The sequence below is a fragment of the Strigops habroptila genome, chromosome 6 (genome assembly GCF_004027225.2).
Source record: "Strigops habroptila isolate Jane chromosome 6, bStrHab1.2.pri, whole genome shotgun sequence".
NCBI classification, from domain to species: Eukaryota; Metazoa; Chordata; class Aves; order Psittaciformes; family Psittacidae; genus Strigops; species Strigops habroptila.
In genome coordinates, this window is record NC_044282.2 from 74,657,093 (window position 1) to 74,673,566 (window position 16,474).

At 46.1% G+C, this 16,474-nt stretch overlaps 1 protein-coding gene across 3 annotated transcripts in view; it reads right to left on the bottom strand.

Moving 5' to 3' along the window:
• SPTBN1 (spectrin beta, non-erythrocytic 1) overlaps positions 1-16,474 on the bottom strand; it is a 135,829-nt gene that overhangs the window by 46,280 nt on the left and 73,075 nt on the right. For all 3 annotated transcript variants that reach the window (XM_030489245.1, XM_030489244.1, XM_030489247.1), the window contains 5 exons: positions 8,015-8,166; positions 3,378-3,551; positions 1,945-2,036; positions 1,031-1,111; positions 163-278 (listed from right to left, as the gene is read on the bottom strand). In XM_030489245.1, the coding sequence (XP_030345105.1) occupies positions 163-278; positions 1,031-1,111; positions 1,945-2,036; positions 3,378-3,551; positions 8,015-8,166 (615 nt within the window). The remainder of the gene's footprint in view (positions 1-162; positions 279-1,030; positions 1,112-1,944; positions 2,037-3,377; positions 3,552-8,014; positions 8,167-16,474) is intronic.

Genomic DNA, 16,474 nt, shown 5'->3' on the forward strand with positions numbered 1-16,474 from the left:
AGACATCTTCCATTCTCTCCCTCCTTCCTTGGATGTATCACCAGGTCAGCCAGCAGCATCCTGCTGCTCTCTAACCCAAAAAGCTATCACAAAGCTGTGCCCTGGGACAAGGAGGGGTGGAGAAAAGAGCCCACAAAGAGCTGAAACTGCAGGAATTCTTACCCTCAGGGTCCAGGAGCTTGGTAAGACCAAGGTGTTGCTCAGCAAGGTTAAAAGCATTCTGCAGATTGTAGTGTGCATTTGATTTCTTCAGCTTGTCAAAATCAATCAGATCAGGCCTAGACAGGATGGAAAATTCTTCAGATCTCCCAAGCACGACAAATACAGGAACTAAACTCTCCAAACCTCAGAAAACCCCTTTTGCTTGCTCAGTAGCCCTGTGAGCTTCAACAGCAGTATTAAAGGAAGAAGTAACACCTAGCACATGCCATGACAGAACCTAGCCCATAGACAAAATCAGGACAGCTTAACAGTGAAGGCGACCCTGGAGAAGAAAGGAACAGAGTTGTGGTCACCCAGTCCCTCCTCATGCCCATGTAAGCATTCAAGCCATCCCAATAACCTCACCTGAGCTTGCCAGTGAGCAGCATCCCCACCCGTATCAGTCTAGCACCGCATTTTGCCATCCCTGAGCAGGGATTTCTTTTCCCTCCAGGTTGTTATCGTGTGTGGTTCCCCCTCCTGACCCTGAACTCTGGCAACCAGACCCATCATAGGTTACTAATAGGTACAAGAATTTCTCTTGCAGCCTGGTCAGTCACGGACCAAAACAATTATGGGTGTAATTTATTGTCTTAGAACCAAACACAACCTGTTTTGACTTGTGATGCTGTTGCCTGCACGAGCTCACAGTGACCACAAGAGCTGTAAAGCTCTAAAGCAAGGCAAGTTGCTGTAAAACTCTCACTAATTCTTCAACTTCCTCCTCTCCATGGACTGTAAAATCAAGCTGCAAAGTAACTGCAAACCCCAGTGCACACTGCAGCAGTCCAGGCTTTCAAAACCCAGAAAGACATTTACCCACACATACCTGTGCTTGTGTATTAGTGCATTGAAAGCCATCCCATCCCTCCAGCTTGTTGTGAAGTTGTGAATGTTGACGTTGGGGTAACTGATGGAACAAAAAGCAAGGAGAGCACTATCAGTATAGGTCCTCTGTCACTAAAAGCTGGTTGCAGGAGTGACACCCTTGTTGTAAACCTAATGGTGGGATATCAGCATCCCACGAAGGATAATCTGTCATCATGACTGTCCTCTAATCAGAGCCTGACACTAGGGGTAACTGCATCTCAACTACTCTTGTAACCCCCACAGAACTGATATGCATTCCAGACAAAAGCTCCCCATGTCCTTCCAAGCAATCACTTGAAGGTACTATTCTACAACTTGCTTGCTCAACCTGTGAGGTTTCAAATCCCTGCAAGTCTAGAATAATGCTGAAGAGCTCCAAGTCATTACAGGGACATCCAAGTTTCATGGGGAAACAAACTGAATCTCTACAAATGGATATTTAATTATGCAAGAAAGTTATTGTCAGGGAAAGACACTTTGGAAATATTTCCATATACATGGAACAAGGGAGAAGTTGGTGGCAAACATCTGAAGCATCATTATTTCTTCAGAATAGGGTGAAAAAGAGTCAGCATATTACTATGTATTCACGGATTATGGTCTAGGTGTCCCTGCTCATGGCAGGGGGTTGGAAATGGATGAGCTTTAAAGTCCCTTCCAACACAAACCAGTCTGGGATTCTGTGATTATCAGACTGATAAGTTTACCATGCAGCATTAATAAAATAAGAATTTTCTGACTTGTAAACATCAATTCACTTCTCTTGGATGACTCCACTTCAGCACAGATACATGTTTGCCCATTTAAAATGATTTCAATGAAATATCAGAATGCTGTAAGAGCTTCAGAGAGAATCCCTGAATCCCCACTCACCCGGCTGTCTTCATCTGGCACCACAAAAGCAAAGCATCTTTAGCAGACTTCTTCTCCTTGTTGTCCTCAGTCTCAACACTGATATCTTGGATCTAAAATTAACAAAGAGGTTTTAAATATTCCTGTGTGAAAACACACTGTTTGCCTGTTCTGAAAAGATGAAAGGAATTGTAGCAAAATAGAAGTGCCAAAGGAAATCTAGGATGTCAGGCAGGGTGGAAGTAGTGAATGCTCTTCCTCATTTAAGAGCATTCATGTCAAAAAGCTTCTGCTGCCCTTATTTAACTGGAGGATTACTCTTTGTTCAGGGTAGTCCATTGGCAAAACAGTTTAAACTTCAGGAGGAAAACTGTTTTCCAGCTGTCAAAGCAAACCCTGCCCTATACAGCACTATGGGTTCACCCTGCGAGGTGTCTCCTGTGGGAGATGGGAGTACCACAACTATCAGTGTCAGCAGTATCACAGCCTTCTATTCCTCATTATAGGCTGTTATCCAGCTTTTAAAAGAAGGAAAAAGGGGGGATGGGGGAAGGGGGAAAAGGAAACTACTTTTTACTTCATATGGACAAATAGATCTCATTTTATGGATATAGTTCGCTGCTTTGTAAAAAGAATATTGTAGCTCCAGTGAAGTGCCACGGAAAGTTAGGCAGACATTTTCACATCAGGAAAACACTGAGCCACACCAAAATTAACAGAATGTTAAATTTATTAGATGTTTATATTAGATATTATATTAGATATTTATTACTCTGTTATTTATTATAAAATATATATTTATTACATAAATTTATTATCCCTTCTACAAAAGGACTTCCCAACCTTTTGGAACTGAGGGCAAAGACCAATGTGCATGTTGCTGGAGAAGAAGAAATCTCGGCAGCCTTTAGCTGGGACACTAAAGTAATTCCTATGGACACTCCTAATCCACTTCAGTGCCAAGTCAGCCAGGCTGATGATGCTCACCACTGAGGTGAAGAGCAGCTGAGGACAGCACTTCCTCCAAGGTCCACAAGAGTATAGAGGTCTATGACCAGAGGTTCATACTTATGAGTAATTTAAAAATAAACCCATATGACTCCACACAGGAAACTCCCATTGGCTGCCACAATGGATTGGCAGCATCATGAAGACTAACTTAATCCTAAGGATTAGCCTCAGGTCATAGCTGTGGAGGGTCTGGGAGCACTCCACTCCTCAAAAGCACAATGAAATACATTACAAACAACCATGGAAAGCTCAAATGTGTGTCTATCTATCTGTGTATGTATACGTATGCTCCATCCCTGGCAGTGTTCAAGGCCAGGTTGGACACAAGGGCTTGGAACAACCTGGTCTAGTGGAAAGTGACCCTGCCCATGGCAGGGGGTTGGAACTGGATGATCTTGAGGTCCTTCCCAACCCAAACCATTCTGTGTCTCTATGATCTTTACCTGGAATCTCAGGATAATAGTCCAAATAAGGCCAAGCGTCAGCCTGTGATTCCCATCCACAATATCATGGGATCCCATGTTTTCTAAGTGCACTCTTTGCTCTTTCAGGAACTGGAGGGCTTTATCAACATTCTCCAGGCAATGGATGCGCATCCTTCCTTTAGTTGGTTTAGGCTAGAAGGTAAAAGGGAGAAGAAAAACATTTATTAATGTAGATGGAAGGAAAAACCCAGAAGTGCTTGGTAACTCTTGAGTCCAGGCAGGTGGGTCACCATCACCACATATCCTCTCCCAGCCAGCAATGCCATGTGCATCTGTTCTTCAAATTCAATGGACAAAACCACTCCTTGCATCTTATGGTGCATTTACACAAGGATAATGGCAGCACGTGTCAAACCCATGGCAAAAATGCCAACATGCCAGACCTGAACCACACACACCAGGAGTCCACTTCATTTGCCTTTCAAAGGATTTTCCCTGTTTGCTTCCTTCATTTTTCCTCTCTAGTGTATTCACTCACTAGTAGGAAGAGAAATGATTTTGTAAGGTTCACGCCATGCCTGATGCATTTTCCCAAGATGCTGTTTTTGCCTCCAGTACAAGTTCTCCCACACTTAAAAGAGATTCTGCAATATAGAGATATGAAGCAACTGATAACTGGTGGAGGCGGGCAACAGAGGGAATCGGTAATGAATGCTCCAGAGTTATCTGCAAATACAGACATGCACTTGTCAAAAAGGCAGCTCAGATCTGACTGTAAAAAACTCCTCACAAAAGAAATGTCTTTGCTTTTTTTGGTCAGCTGAAGTGGGGTAAATAGTATAAAAATATAGAGATTTATTCCAAACAATTTCTTCATAGGAAAAGAAAGTAAGAACTATAGTAAAAAATCAGCCACAGCAACATAACACAACTTTATGGAGGTCCAATGTAAAAAAACATGAATATATATTCACAGCATACAGAGTGTGCTGTAAAACCAAATGAAGTTAAAGGCACTTTGCTCTGCAGACACGGATTACAGCTGGACAGCCCATTCAGTGCTCACTGGGACCTCATCAGAGGTACTCAGCCAACTGCTACCTGACATAACTTCCTTGTTTTCTGCAGTGAATGTAATTAACAGCCCATGGAAATAGCTCAGGCAAAATCCTGACTGTGTTCAAGGGGAAGAGTTCCAGCCAGAGCCATGTCATGGTCCCTGGAAACAGCAGCCTGTGGAAGTGTGTGTGCTAGAGGTGAAACGTTTGCTAGAAGGATGCCCTCAGGACACACAAACCCCAGAGGTCATTAGTTTCACTTCAGCTTTCAGGCAGCACAGTTCTCTTCCCAAGGCTGGGTAATGATGCAGACAAAGTCATCCTGCAACTCCCAGCGAGAGCAAGAGTTTCCAGGAATTTACCACTGCTTTGGGGTTTAAAAGTCCCTCTGGAGAAGCACAAATTCCATGCACACACCATACGTACAGTACAGGGTGAAGAGCCATAGTGTGAGTGGGAGCAAGAGTGAGGTTATGTGGTTGGCCAAAACCAATTGGAGATCCATTGCTATCAATAGGAACACTCCGGAATCCATCCCTGGTAGTGTTCAAGGCCAGGCTGGACACAGGGGCTTGGAGCAACCTGCTCTAGTGGAAGGTGTCCCTGCCCGTGGCAGGGGGTTGGAACTGGGTGAGCTTTAAGGTCCCTTCCAATCCAAACCACACAGGGATTCTATGACTTGGCCAAAATAATATCAGGAATCCTGAGAAGACTAAAGATTCCATTTTTGTGTCCCTCCCCACAGTTTAACCCACGGTTCTGAAGCAAAATGAGGAAGAAGCACCCAAGTCTGGTTTGTACAAGGTGTGGCTGTGCCTGCCACGCTCTCCTGCACAGTCTCACAATGAGTAAACCTTCACATTTCCTAGCCTAACACAGATCCAGGCATTAACCAGAGGAAAATTTCTCTTACATCAAAAATCTTCCCTTTTCCAACAAAAAAATCACTGCAGAGAATGTGCTTAAACAGTTTGACATTTGAGTGTCCAGGAATTGTCAGGAATTTACTAATCCTTTATTTAGTTATGGAAGAAACTGAGCTAAATGCTTAATCTTATGCTGAAAACAATTCTGAGCTTTCTTTTTCTGTCTGGGAGAAGCTGGGTAGCAACATGTGCAAACAAAATCACAACTGACTTTTCATCCTGACTGGATCCTTTCCCACTTTGCTCAGGGAGCCTACTGCATGCTATCCATTTCTTTCCAAATACTGTGCTGTGCAGAGGACTTTATGTAGCAAGGTCTGGACTAAAGGCTAGGATTAGGAATCAAGCTGTGCAAAGACAGGAAGATGCAGATGTTGTCTTTGCTGGATGCTCTCATTTTGAGTTTCTGGGTTTTCATCATCAAAAATCACAACAGCTTTTGAGAAATGCAGGCTTTGTGCACATGAGGCTGGAGGTCTTGCAGAGAGCAAAGAGCAGTCCTGCTTCCCGGTTACTACCCCAAATCCCAGACTTTGCTCCACAGGTATATGGCTCCAGCTTCAGTTTGAATCCCAGTTTCAAAAGAGAGAAAACAATTCCTGTTTGTTCTACTGCATCGGTAAACACACCATATTAAAATAGTTATCCAGGCTGGTTCCTGCATTTGTTTATTGCTTTCTAACCATTTGATGTTCCTTGTCTTGATTTTAAGCTTTCTGCATAAGATTCTGCCTTTAGAGCTCTGCCTGGGTGCCATGGAGATGTCAGAGCCTCACCAATACCAGCTAAACTAAATTCCAAAAGGCTGGAGAACATCAGCAAGTGGATGCTATGTGCCAATCCTCCTCGAATATTTCTGCTGTGTGTAATAGTCTGAAGGTTTAGTGTGTTGCGTTATCTGTATTCTTGTTTGCAGAGGAAGGTGTGGTGGAATGTACTGTTCAAACAGAGACTCCTGTCCTCCATCCTGAGATAAGGAAGCTACAAAAGGAATTTGTGGTGGCGCAGACAGCTGCCAGCACCATACACAAACCGTGATGCAAGACCCAGCATTCTCCCCACCCCAAGGGCTGCGTAAGCCCTGTTTGCATGTTCAAATCCTGGAGTGAAAAATGCCAATGAAACACACAGAGTCATGGGACTGTCCGAGCTTCACCGCCCGTCTACACAGAAAGCCCAGCCTTGGCAGGCAGATAGGAGGATTCAAAGGTGGCATGTTTGCTGTCTGAATCCTCAACTAATGGGCATGTTGGTCTCAGTTACTTAGAATCCCAGACTGGTTTGGGTTGGAAAGGACCTTAACATCATCCAGTCCCACCCCCCTGCCACGGGCAGAGACACCTTCCACTAGAGCAGGTTGCTCCAAGCCCCTGTGTCCAACCTGGCCTTGAACACTGCCAGGGATAGGGCAGCCACAGCTTCTCTGGGAAAAGTCTGTGCCAGCGCCTCAGCACCCTCACAGGGAAGAACTTCTGCCTTATATCCAACCTACATCTCCCCTGTTTAAATTTGAATCCATTACCTCTTGCCCTACCAATGTATGAATATATATATTATTCCTGTATGAATAATATCAGCTACCTGCAGCGAACAGGTCAAACCTGACAGCTCACTGAAATAAATGGTGTGGCACAGAAATATGTTTTGAGCAAACTGGAGTTGACAAACATCGAGATCAGCTGCCTCCATCCACACAACACCTTCATGAACACAGGGTACTTCTTTCTACGCACGTCAGAGTTTCCTTACCCTCCCAGATGCATTCAGAAAGCTTCCTCTCTTGCCTCACTGTACACACACATGCTGTGGGCCATATGGTCAATTCATTAACCAGAGTCTTAAGCCATGGAGCTCCCATTAATAGGAGGGCTTAATGACAAGCGATTACACAGTCGCATCCTTATGTAGCCTTAGGTCTTAGCTAAAGACCCGTATTTCTTTGAAAAGATTGCTTTATATTAGGTAGCTAAGAGCAGAGCCATCATTTAAGGAACTGAAGGAAAAGCTGATACCTGTTTCCTGACACAGTTTTCCTCCTGACACCCAGTTTTCCTGTCATGCATCAGCATTTTTCACTACAGGGATTTTCCTACTCACCACCCCCTTGTGCTGGTATCAAGGGGCTCTCTCAGCATACTCAAAGAAAGAACTTGAACCATCTATTTAAAATAATTTTAGATGGTCTCCTAACCAAGCCTTACCTATCCTAGCAAAATCAAGTAACCCAGGAGCATTCCTGGGCAGTGGGGTGCAATTAAAACTACAAAGAGAATTCCTTCAAAGATTCCTTTCTTCCCTGTGAGGGTGCTGAGGTGCTGGCACAGGGTGCCCACAGAAGCTGTGGCTGCCCCATCCCTGGCAGTGTTCAAGGCCAGGCTGGACACAGGGGCTTGGAGCAACCTGCTCTAGTGGAAGGTGTCCCTGCCCGTGGAACTGCATGAGTTTTAAGGTCCTTTCCAACCCAAACCATTCCATGACTCTATGATGCCTTTGATTCCTACTGAAACCAATAGGATGATATTCTAACCGTGTCTGGATCCACCTGAAGCAACAGACTTCTTTTGAAGCCTCAGTACTCAAGTTTTGCTGTAGTTCAGTTGAGCCAAGACTTCACCAAAAACCCACCCAAAACCAGAACAAAACCCCACAATGAATATGAATGAACACTTACAAGTCTCTCTCCTGAAAGAACTTCCAGCAGTTTGATGAGCATCCTTCCATCTCGAAGGTCGGTGTACAGATCTGTAATCCTGCATGATACACGTGCCAAATGGGAATTAACCCACTTTGTGAAAGTCTTCTTCTGAACTGCCTCACGTTCATCTGTTAGGAAAACAACACAGTGTTACTTAAAGCATACTTCATGTACCTATGTGAAAATGTGATGCTCAAACTTGGCTAATATTAAAGGTATGGCTTGTCTTAGCAGAATCATCGAAGAAATCGGGACTTCACACTGAAAATCCACCTTTCTTCCCATTTCATGACATTTTCTAATGTCAGTGGGAGTTCTACTGAGTTCTATGGAATAAATCTGAACTGCAGATTGCAGGCTGACTTGCTGCTCAGATAAGCAGCTTTCTCAAGGCGTAAGAAGGTCTGTTGTAGAGCTACACCGTAAAAGCCTGTTTAGACTGATTGAACTGTCCAGTAATTCATCAAGAGTTATCTTCCACCACTGGAAGAACAGGCCAACTTCTGCTCCTGGATACACACACAAATCCACAGCAGATCCCCTGAAATACCAGAAGTCACCCTGGATTAAATAGGTACAAAAGAGAGCAGAAACCAAAGATTCCCATTTACTTTTCCCCCTTATTCTGATATTTCTTTGCAGATTCCACATTGGTAACTGTATTTACCCAATGTCAAGATGAACTTTTCCATAACTGCATGTTTGAAGTAGGCTTGCATTTATTTAAAGCCATAGAAAATGGGCTCTTTCCACTTTCCCAGAGTCTTTCACAACTGTTTATACATGAAAACACTGGCTACAAGAGCACTACTAATGCACAGCCCCACTAAGGTCCACATCAATTTGGAAACCTCTGAGCAGCGATTTGCCAAGCCAAGATCTCTTGGGCAGAAAGTGTTATACATCTGTGCGGTTAAATTCTTCTGCCAAGGGCTTGGGATGGAGCCTTTCCTTGTTAGCAAAAGTCATTGAGCTGGGAACCACTATAGGCTAAATTTGTCAAAACCATGTGTCCAGGTGCTCACACTTGGACTCACTCAAGCTTGGACAAGGAATGGTAAAGAAGCTGCACCTGAAGAGGACAGAAGGTGGAGAAACAAGTAAAACAGATAGTAAGAAATCAGATAGCAGAAGGGTGGTGAGGAGGAAGAGCAGACCAGCATTCAGTGGCAGTTTGCTCAATTGCATAAACCCCACTCTAAGATTTCAGTTCCTCCCATGTATTTCTGAATTTACTCTTGCTACCCACGTGGTAGGACATGACCAAACCCAATGCACTGAAACTGCCCCATTTGTAACAGCTTTTACGTACCTATAAGGTGTAAAATTCATAAATGGGGCTTGGAAAGATATGAAAGGAAGGGTTTGTGATAAATGAGCAATGCGCTTTCATGAGCTGGCAGTTTGTATTACTCCTGTTTGCCCTCCCTCTGAAGCAGAGGTTTGCTGTGACATAGGAAGCAAGCAGGAAGTCAGCAATAACCACAAGGGAGTAATATAAGAATTATAGTAATAAATAACAAGCGGCACTGTGTGAGCAGGAGAAAAACCAGCTGGTTGGAAAGCCCAACGCTTGTTGCACCAAGGCAACACCAGAAATACAACTAGTATCTTTGCAGTCAAGAGCTGCAGCATCTCAGAACCGTGCTGCAATTCATACCAGTGGCGTAACAACACAGCTTGTTCCATCCTGGATCCAAGAAGAGAAAAGCCAACACATCTGACTCGTGGTAATAGTTGTCCATCCAAAGAATGATTTAAATATAGTGTCGACTAAACTTACATATATATTTTCTGAACTACTTATAGTAAGTTCCTGGGAACGCTGCATCTGCCTGTCTAGTAATCCATGCTTTTTAGTTAAAGTATTGTCTTGAAATGAGTTACAGAAGGAAAACTTTGCAACAGTTGGTGCTTTTTAAAGAGAATTCCAACAGGAACTACCACATCTCCCTTCACCACCTTGAACTAGCCCCAAAACAGCTCAGCAAGTTTACTTATTTAATCACTGTGGTTGCTATACAGAGGCACAACATTCAGGGATCCCTGTGGTTAGCATTCATTCTAAAGAGAAACGCGGATGTACAGGATCCTAAAAATAGCGTTGGAAATAGAGAATATTATGTTAAACAGAAAAGCTATCAAATATCATCATGAAGCCACCCATTAAAAAATATTTGGCCAGAAGTTAGGATTATCAACAACCCTCTCAGTCTGGGCTCATGATAAAAGTAATGGGTGGGAAAAGAACATCCATGTGGTTTTGGTGAAAGAAGATGAAGGATTAAGGCCTAATTTTGAACAGATTGAAGACATGATGTGGGAAATACAGCGAGATGCCAAGTCAGCTTGTGAAATCTTTAGTGCTCTTATGTTAACCAACACCAGTTTAGGATTTGTTGTTGTTGAAAGCAAGTCAAAGGATGTCAACATGGCTCATCCTGGCTCCAGGCAGCCCTTTCAGGAGGGGGGAGATGGGTCCCTTGGCAGCCCAGGTGTCACCTACCCAAAAAGGCTGTCCTAGAGAGGCCCTAAAACATGTAAAAGTGTGTTCTTAAAGCAGTGGGGATTCAGGGAATAAACCCTGAAAGAGTTCCAGTGACGACTCCTCTTTTGTGTTGCCTCAGCATCCTTACACACACTGAATTATTGGGGAGGGAGCGGATGGGACCAACTCTCATCTACTTGGAGGCCCTCTGTGCTTCAATGGCTGATGCTTGGTGCTGTCACATGTGTTTTCTTTACCCTGGTTCAAGAGCAGTTGCTGCCTCTCCCCTCCTGCCTTCCCCTTTCCTCCTGTCTCGCTATCTGTGGCCCTTGATTTCCTGTTTACAGGCAGAGGTTGAAGGGTTCGGGTGGTTTTTCTGGCTCTGCACCCGCTCTCATCTTTGCTCCTCTCCCCTGATCCCCACCCATCCTCTGCAGCACCCTCCTCACCCTGCCACACACCACACAAATACAGCATGAAAAGCTCTGCTCTGAGCACAGCTGCCATGGTTTCACTCACCCAGGAAGGCCCCTTGATCATGCACCTGGCGGGGTGAAGAGCAGCTCTAGTTCCCCACTGACGCTATTAGGGACAGGCACACAAGAAGGGAGAATCACGGAATGGTTTGTGTTGGAAAGGACCATAAAGCTCCTCCAGTTCCAACCCCCTGCCACGGGCAGGGACACCTTCCACTAGAGCAGGTTGCTCCAAGCCCCTGTGTCCAACCTGGCCTTGAACACTGCCAGGGATGGGGCAGCCACAGCTTCTCTGGGAAAAGTCTGTGCCAGCGCCTCAGCACCCTCACAGGGAAGAGCTTCTGCCTCAGAGCTCATCTCAATCTCCCCTCTGGCAGGTTAAAGCCATTCCCCTTGGCCTGGCCCTCCAGGCCCTTGTCCAAAGCCCCTCTCCAGGTTTCCTGGAGCCCCTTTAGGCACTGGAGCTGCTCTAAGGTCTCCCCTTCAGGAGCCTTCTCTTCTCCAGGCTGCCCCAGCCCAGCTCTCTCAGCCTGGCTCCAGAGCAGAGCTGCTCCAGCCCTCGCAGCAGCTCCGGGGCCTCCTCTGGCCTTGCTCCAACAGCTCCATGTCCCTCTTGTGCTGTTGCCCCAGAGCTGGATGCAGGGCTCCAGGGGGTCTCACGTAAGGCACAGCCATTCCTATCCCCGCCTCGCTTCGCTCCTGTGTTGCTCCCACAACGTGGGAACACAAACCAAGCCCGTTTTGAAAGTGGTGTGATTGGGGTTGGTCATGTTAAAACCCCTCCTGAGTATTTCTACACGGTGTTTCACAATGACTGCAGGTTTTTGCAATGCTTTTTCCAGCCCTTTCAAACTGATAAACTCTATTTTTCAAGCTCTGGGGTTTCAGGTTAAAACAAGCACAGGATTAAAACCAATTAATATTAGTTAAATGTTTCAGAAGACACATACTTACAGGAACGTGGTACTTTTACAATTTGGCTAAGCACAAAACACAACTATGACTCTTTTACATGCAGAGCTGTGTAAAAACACACACTCTAAGGGCCAGGTGCATCCATGAGTGATGACACCAGGGATTTAACATCAGCAACAGGCCCCAGAGTGCTATTTCTGGATCTCATGTGATCGTTCTGACAAATGTCCTTCCTCCTCTCAAAAATACAGGTTTAGATGGTGAAGATTAACTAAAACCAGAGGATAAGGGTGGAGCTCCAAGTGTCCTGCAGCTTGTGAAAACATTTGTTTCCCAAGGGTAAAGAGAAATGCGCCCCATGCAAAACATGCACAGCAGGGAAACGGAAGCTGCGCTGCCGGCGGGATCGATAATGGAGAATCCAACTTATCTTGAAGCAACACTGGGAAGGAAATTTCCTTTCTACGGAAACCCCCCCGACAATACCACCAGCATACGGAGCCTTGCAAACTGCAGCTCCGTGATCGTGGTACATCAAGGACTGACTTTGTTTAGGAGTTCAATAAATAAACTGGAGCTTGTACACTGAAATGAGCACACACCAGGGCTGGATGGGGTCACAGGCAGGCATCTAGCCCCTTGTCTGCTTGAGGAGAGGCGCTTCTTCCTCCACCGATGTGATGAGAAAACTGACATAAATGTAGTTCACTTTCTGAGAGACCAGAGGGTCAGTGGCTGAATGCCCAGTGTGGGACAGCGGGAAGGGGTCACACACACCATCCTCCCTGTGTCCCACCTCAACTCCACTGAGTGAACTCAACAGGGCTGTGACAGTATAAGAGTGGATTTGTATTAATAACTGCCCTGGGAAACACACGGCTGCAGGAGCTGGGTGAGACACGAGTCCCGCCGACCTCTTTCTTATTCCCACATAGAACCATGGAATGGTTTGGGTTGGAAAGGACCTTAAAGCTCCTCCAGTTGCCCCCCTGTGCCGCGGGCAGGGACACCTTCCACTAGAGCAGGGAAGCGTCCTCATGACCGCAGCACTAATGGCCGCTGTGGCAAAGGTTACCTGGGCAGCTGCCTGCTTTCTAAACAGAGCTTGAAGACAGTCTGCTCCCTTCCATACCGGTCAAACCGCATTTGCAACAAGCTGACCTTGACTCCCTTTCAAATGGAATGGCAAATATGCTTGGCGCAGGCTGCTGCCAGCACAGCTCAGGTGAAACGACTTTCAGTGTGCAGCAGCTCCTGCCTCTGCACCCATCGGATCAACAGCAAAGGGGCTGCTCCCAAAGGAGCTGAAAGGCTACTGAAGGAAGTAGAGGAATTAGAGCACTGAGTGTCTGGGACTGGTGCTCGGTGTGTGCACAGCACCTTGGGACAGCCCAGCATCAGAGCACCGAAATCCTCCCTACCTAGCCTGGCCAGTGCACAGCTCACTCGATGTATTAGCAGCGTTTGCGGATCACAAAATCAACCAGGTTGGAGAAGACCTTTAAGCTCATCCAGTCACAACCGTTCCCCAGCACTGCCAAGGCCACCACTAACCCATGGCACTGAGGCCTCGGCTACACGGGGTGTGAACACTTGCAGGGACGGTGACTCCAGCCCTGCCCTGGGCAGCCTGTTCCAATGCCTGAGCACCCTCTGGGGAAGGAATTGTTCCTCAGCTCCATCTAAACCTGCCCTGGTGCAGCTTGAGGCCGTTTCCTCTTGTCCCATCCCTTGTTCCTTGGGAGCAGAGACCAGCCCCCTCCTGGCTCCATCCTCCTGTCAGGCAGTTGCAGAGAGCGAGAAGGTCCCCCCTGAGCCTTCTCTTCTCCAGACTAACCCCCCCAGGTCCCTCAGCCGTTCCCCATCACACTTGTGCTCCAGGCCCTGCACCAGCTCCGGTGCCCTTCTCCGGCCCCGCTCCAGCACCTCAATGTCTCTCTGGCAGTGAGGGCCCCAGAACTGACACAGGATTCGAGGTGCAGCCTCACCAGTGCCCAGCACAGGGGGACAGTCACTGCCCTGGCCCTGCTGCCACACTGGTGCTGGGACAGGCCAGGATGCTGGTGGCTTCTTGGCTGCCTGGGCACAAGCTGCTCACGTTCAGCTCCATCAGTCATCACCCCCAGCTCCTTTTCCATGAGCTCTTTCCAGCCACTCTGCCCCAAACCTGGAGCATTGCAGGGGGTTGTTGTGGCCCAAAAGCAGAACCCAGCATTGAGCCTGCTTGAACTTCATGCAATTTGCTATAAACCATTGATCCAGCCTGTCCAGATCCCCCTGTAGAACCTTCCTGCCCTCCACCAGATCAACGCTCCCGCCCAAAATCCTGCAATACCTCAAGACAAATTAAGTCTGAGGTTTAATCCCTAACTCCAAATGCTCTGTCTTCTGCAGGTTTATGTCTTTTTTTTTTTTATTTCCATGCCAAAAGTAATTTTTCCAGCTTAGAATTATTGTTTTTTCACTATAGCAACAAACTCCAGCACCTTTCCCAAGTCATTGCTAAACACCCTGACTCAGAGATCACTTCACATTGCTCCCGGCACACCACTGCTGCTGGCACCCGACATCCACAGCTCCCCACATCGCACCCTCGGATAACCGTGCAGAGAAAACAGAGCTTCCTTTTGCAGGACAATGTTCCCATTACCACAGGTTTTCAGGGTTCAGGATGTTATAGAATCACAGAATCGATGAGGTTGGAAAAGACCTTTAAGGTCGTCAAGTCCAGCAGTTCCGCCTGCACTGCCAAGTCCACCACTAAACATCACCCCACGTTTTCTCACAGATGCAAGGATATGGAGTTAAATAGCCAGTAATATCCACAGTTTCACTAAGTCCAGCTGTGCTTGGAAGCTTTTCAATTGAGAAAGATGCCTGAGAGAATGGCAGCTCAGCTACTGGGACCACAATGTGGTGAACAAACAGATTTTATCAGGAAACCACGTGAACACATGTGATAATCTTCACCATTTGTTATAGTAACAGAAGATTGTGTCTGTAGAGAAAAGGAAATAGATGTAGTTTCTCTTAACGTTCATGTGTCCTATGGACTATCTTTCCTTTAGTGGCAAGGTAGTAAAATCTATCAGGGGACACTGCTTTTCTCCAGCTGCAGATAACGGGTCAGGATTGAGAATCGGGAATGATGAAAATGGAAAACAAGGAGCTTGATGTACCAGACAAAAGTCCATAACACGTGCAGAGGAAAGCAATAGCCTAGAATGAAACCTGCGGGAAGTCAAAATTACACACATCCTACACATGTGTCCAATGCTTAGAAACAACAGGTGAGCTTTAAAACCATCATCTCCTCCATTTTCACTTCCACCTTGCAGACAGGGTAACACAGAGGGATGGCTGCAGCTGGTGGATTTGTTTGTTGGATGTGTTTGTTATGGTTATTTCATGGCACAAAGTGGAGTGACTTCCCCATCCAAACTGGTGAGACTGTGCCAAAGCTGTTACATGCTCCAACATGACTTAGGCACGAACCTGAATGTGAAAGATGACAAACAACGAGGTGATTCTGCTCATGCTGTGTTCAGCTGGCAATTTCCATTAGGAGCACAACCCTTGCTGCTTTCCCCACTCTGCTACACAGAGCCTATTGTTCACAAGGCAGGGCTGTGTGCAGCAGCCCATCGCTTTCACTAGGAAGCACCAGCCAGCTTCGAAATCCTATTAAATATCTCCCCTTCTCCATTAAACATTACAGCATGTGACTACTTTCACTGCTGAAAACACTGGAAAAAGGGAAAGCTCCACAAAGCAGCGTGTGGACAAAGCAATTCTGCTGCTTTCTCTCTTTGGTGTCCCTAAACCTCCCTCACACAATGAAATGATGCATAGAACAATGTCCAGTAGCATTGCAGGGTGTGAGAGGGCAGGTCCTGACATTATCCTTGTTTTTACACAGAGTTTATAGCATTTTGGTGTCAGCAGTACAAAAATAAACCAGCTGGAAGCCAGCTTCGGGTTCAGGTAGAAGAATGAGTATGTTCATCTGCAGAAAGCTGCTGTAAAGTCTCCCACAGTGAATAAATGAAACAGAAAAGTCATCTGGGTTGAACAGATTAAACTGTGGAAGAACCCAGCCTATTTTGTTACTTAATTCAGAAGACGAAGATGACATATTTAAGCAGATTTAGGGAATACGTGCTCAGCTCTCCCTTGGGGCAACTGTGCGAACTCTGGTTTAACATCAGAAAAATAGGAATGCCAAACTCCTGCATCCAGAGCAGCTCCCTGCTATGGAAAACACCCTGCCACACAGCTCGCTCCATAAACATTAACTATTCAGCTTTTTGCCTTGGTACTCCAGGATACCAGCTGACTTCTTGTTCTTCTGTGTGAAATGCAAAGCAGCTACAGAAATGAGACGTTTCTAGTGGATGATTAAAAGGGTTTAACACTTGTGGGTGATGCTGTTGGAAACACACCCAGCTCCAGCTCCAAACACCATCCTCTGCCCTGGTTTAATGTTATGTTCACATTATTGAAGTCCATTATGAGAGAAAAGAGGACCAAGGCCTGATCCCCAGACTGTATTTGGAG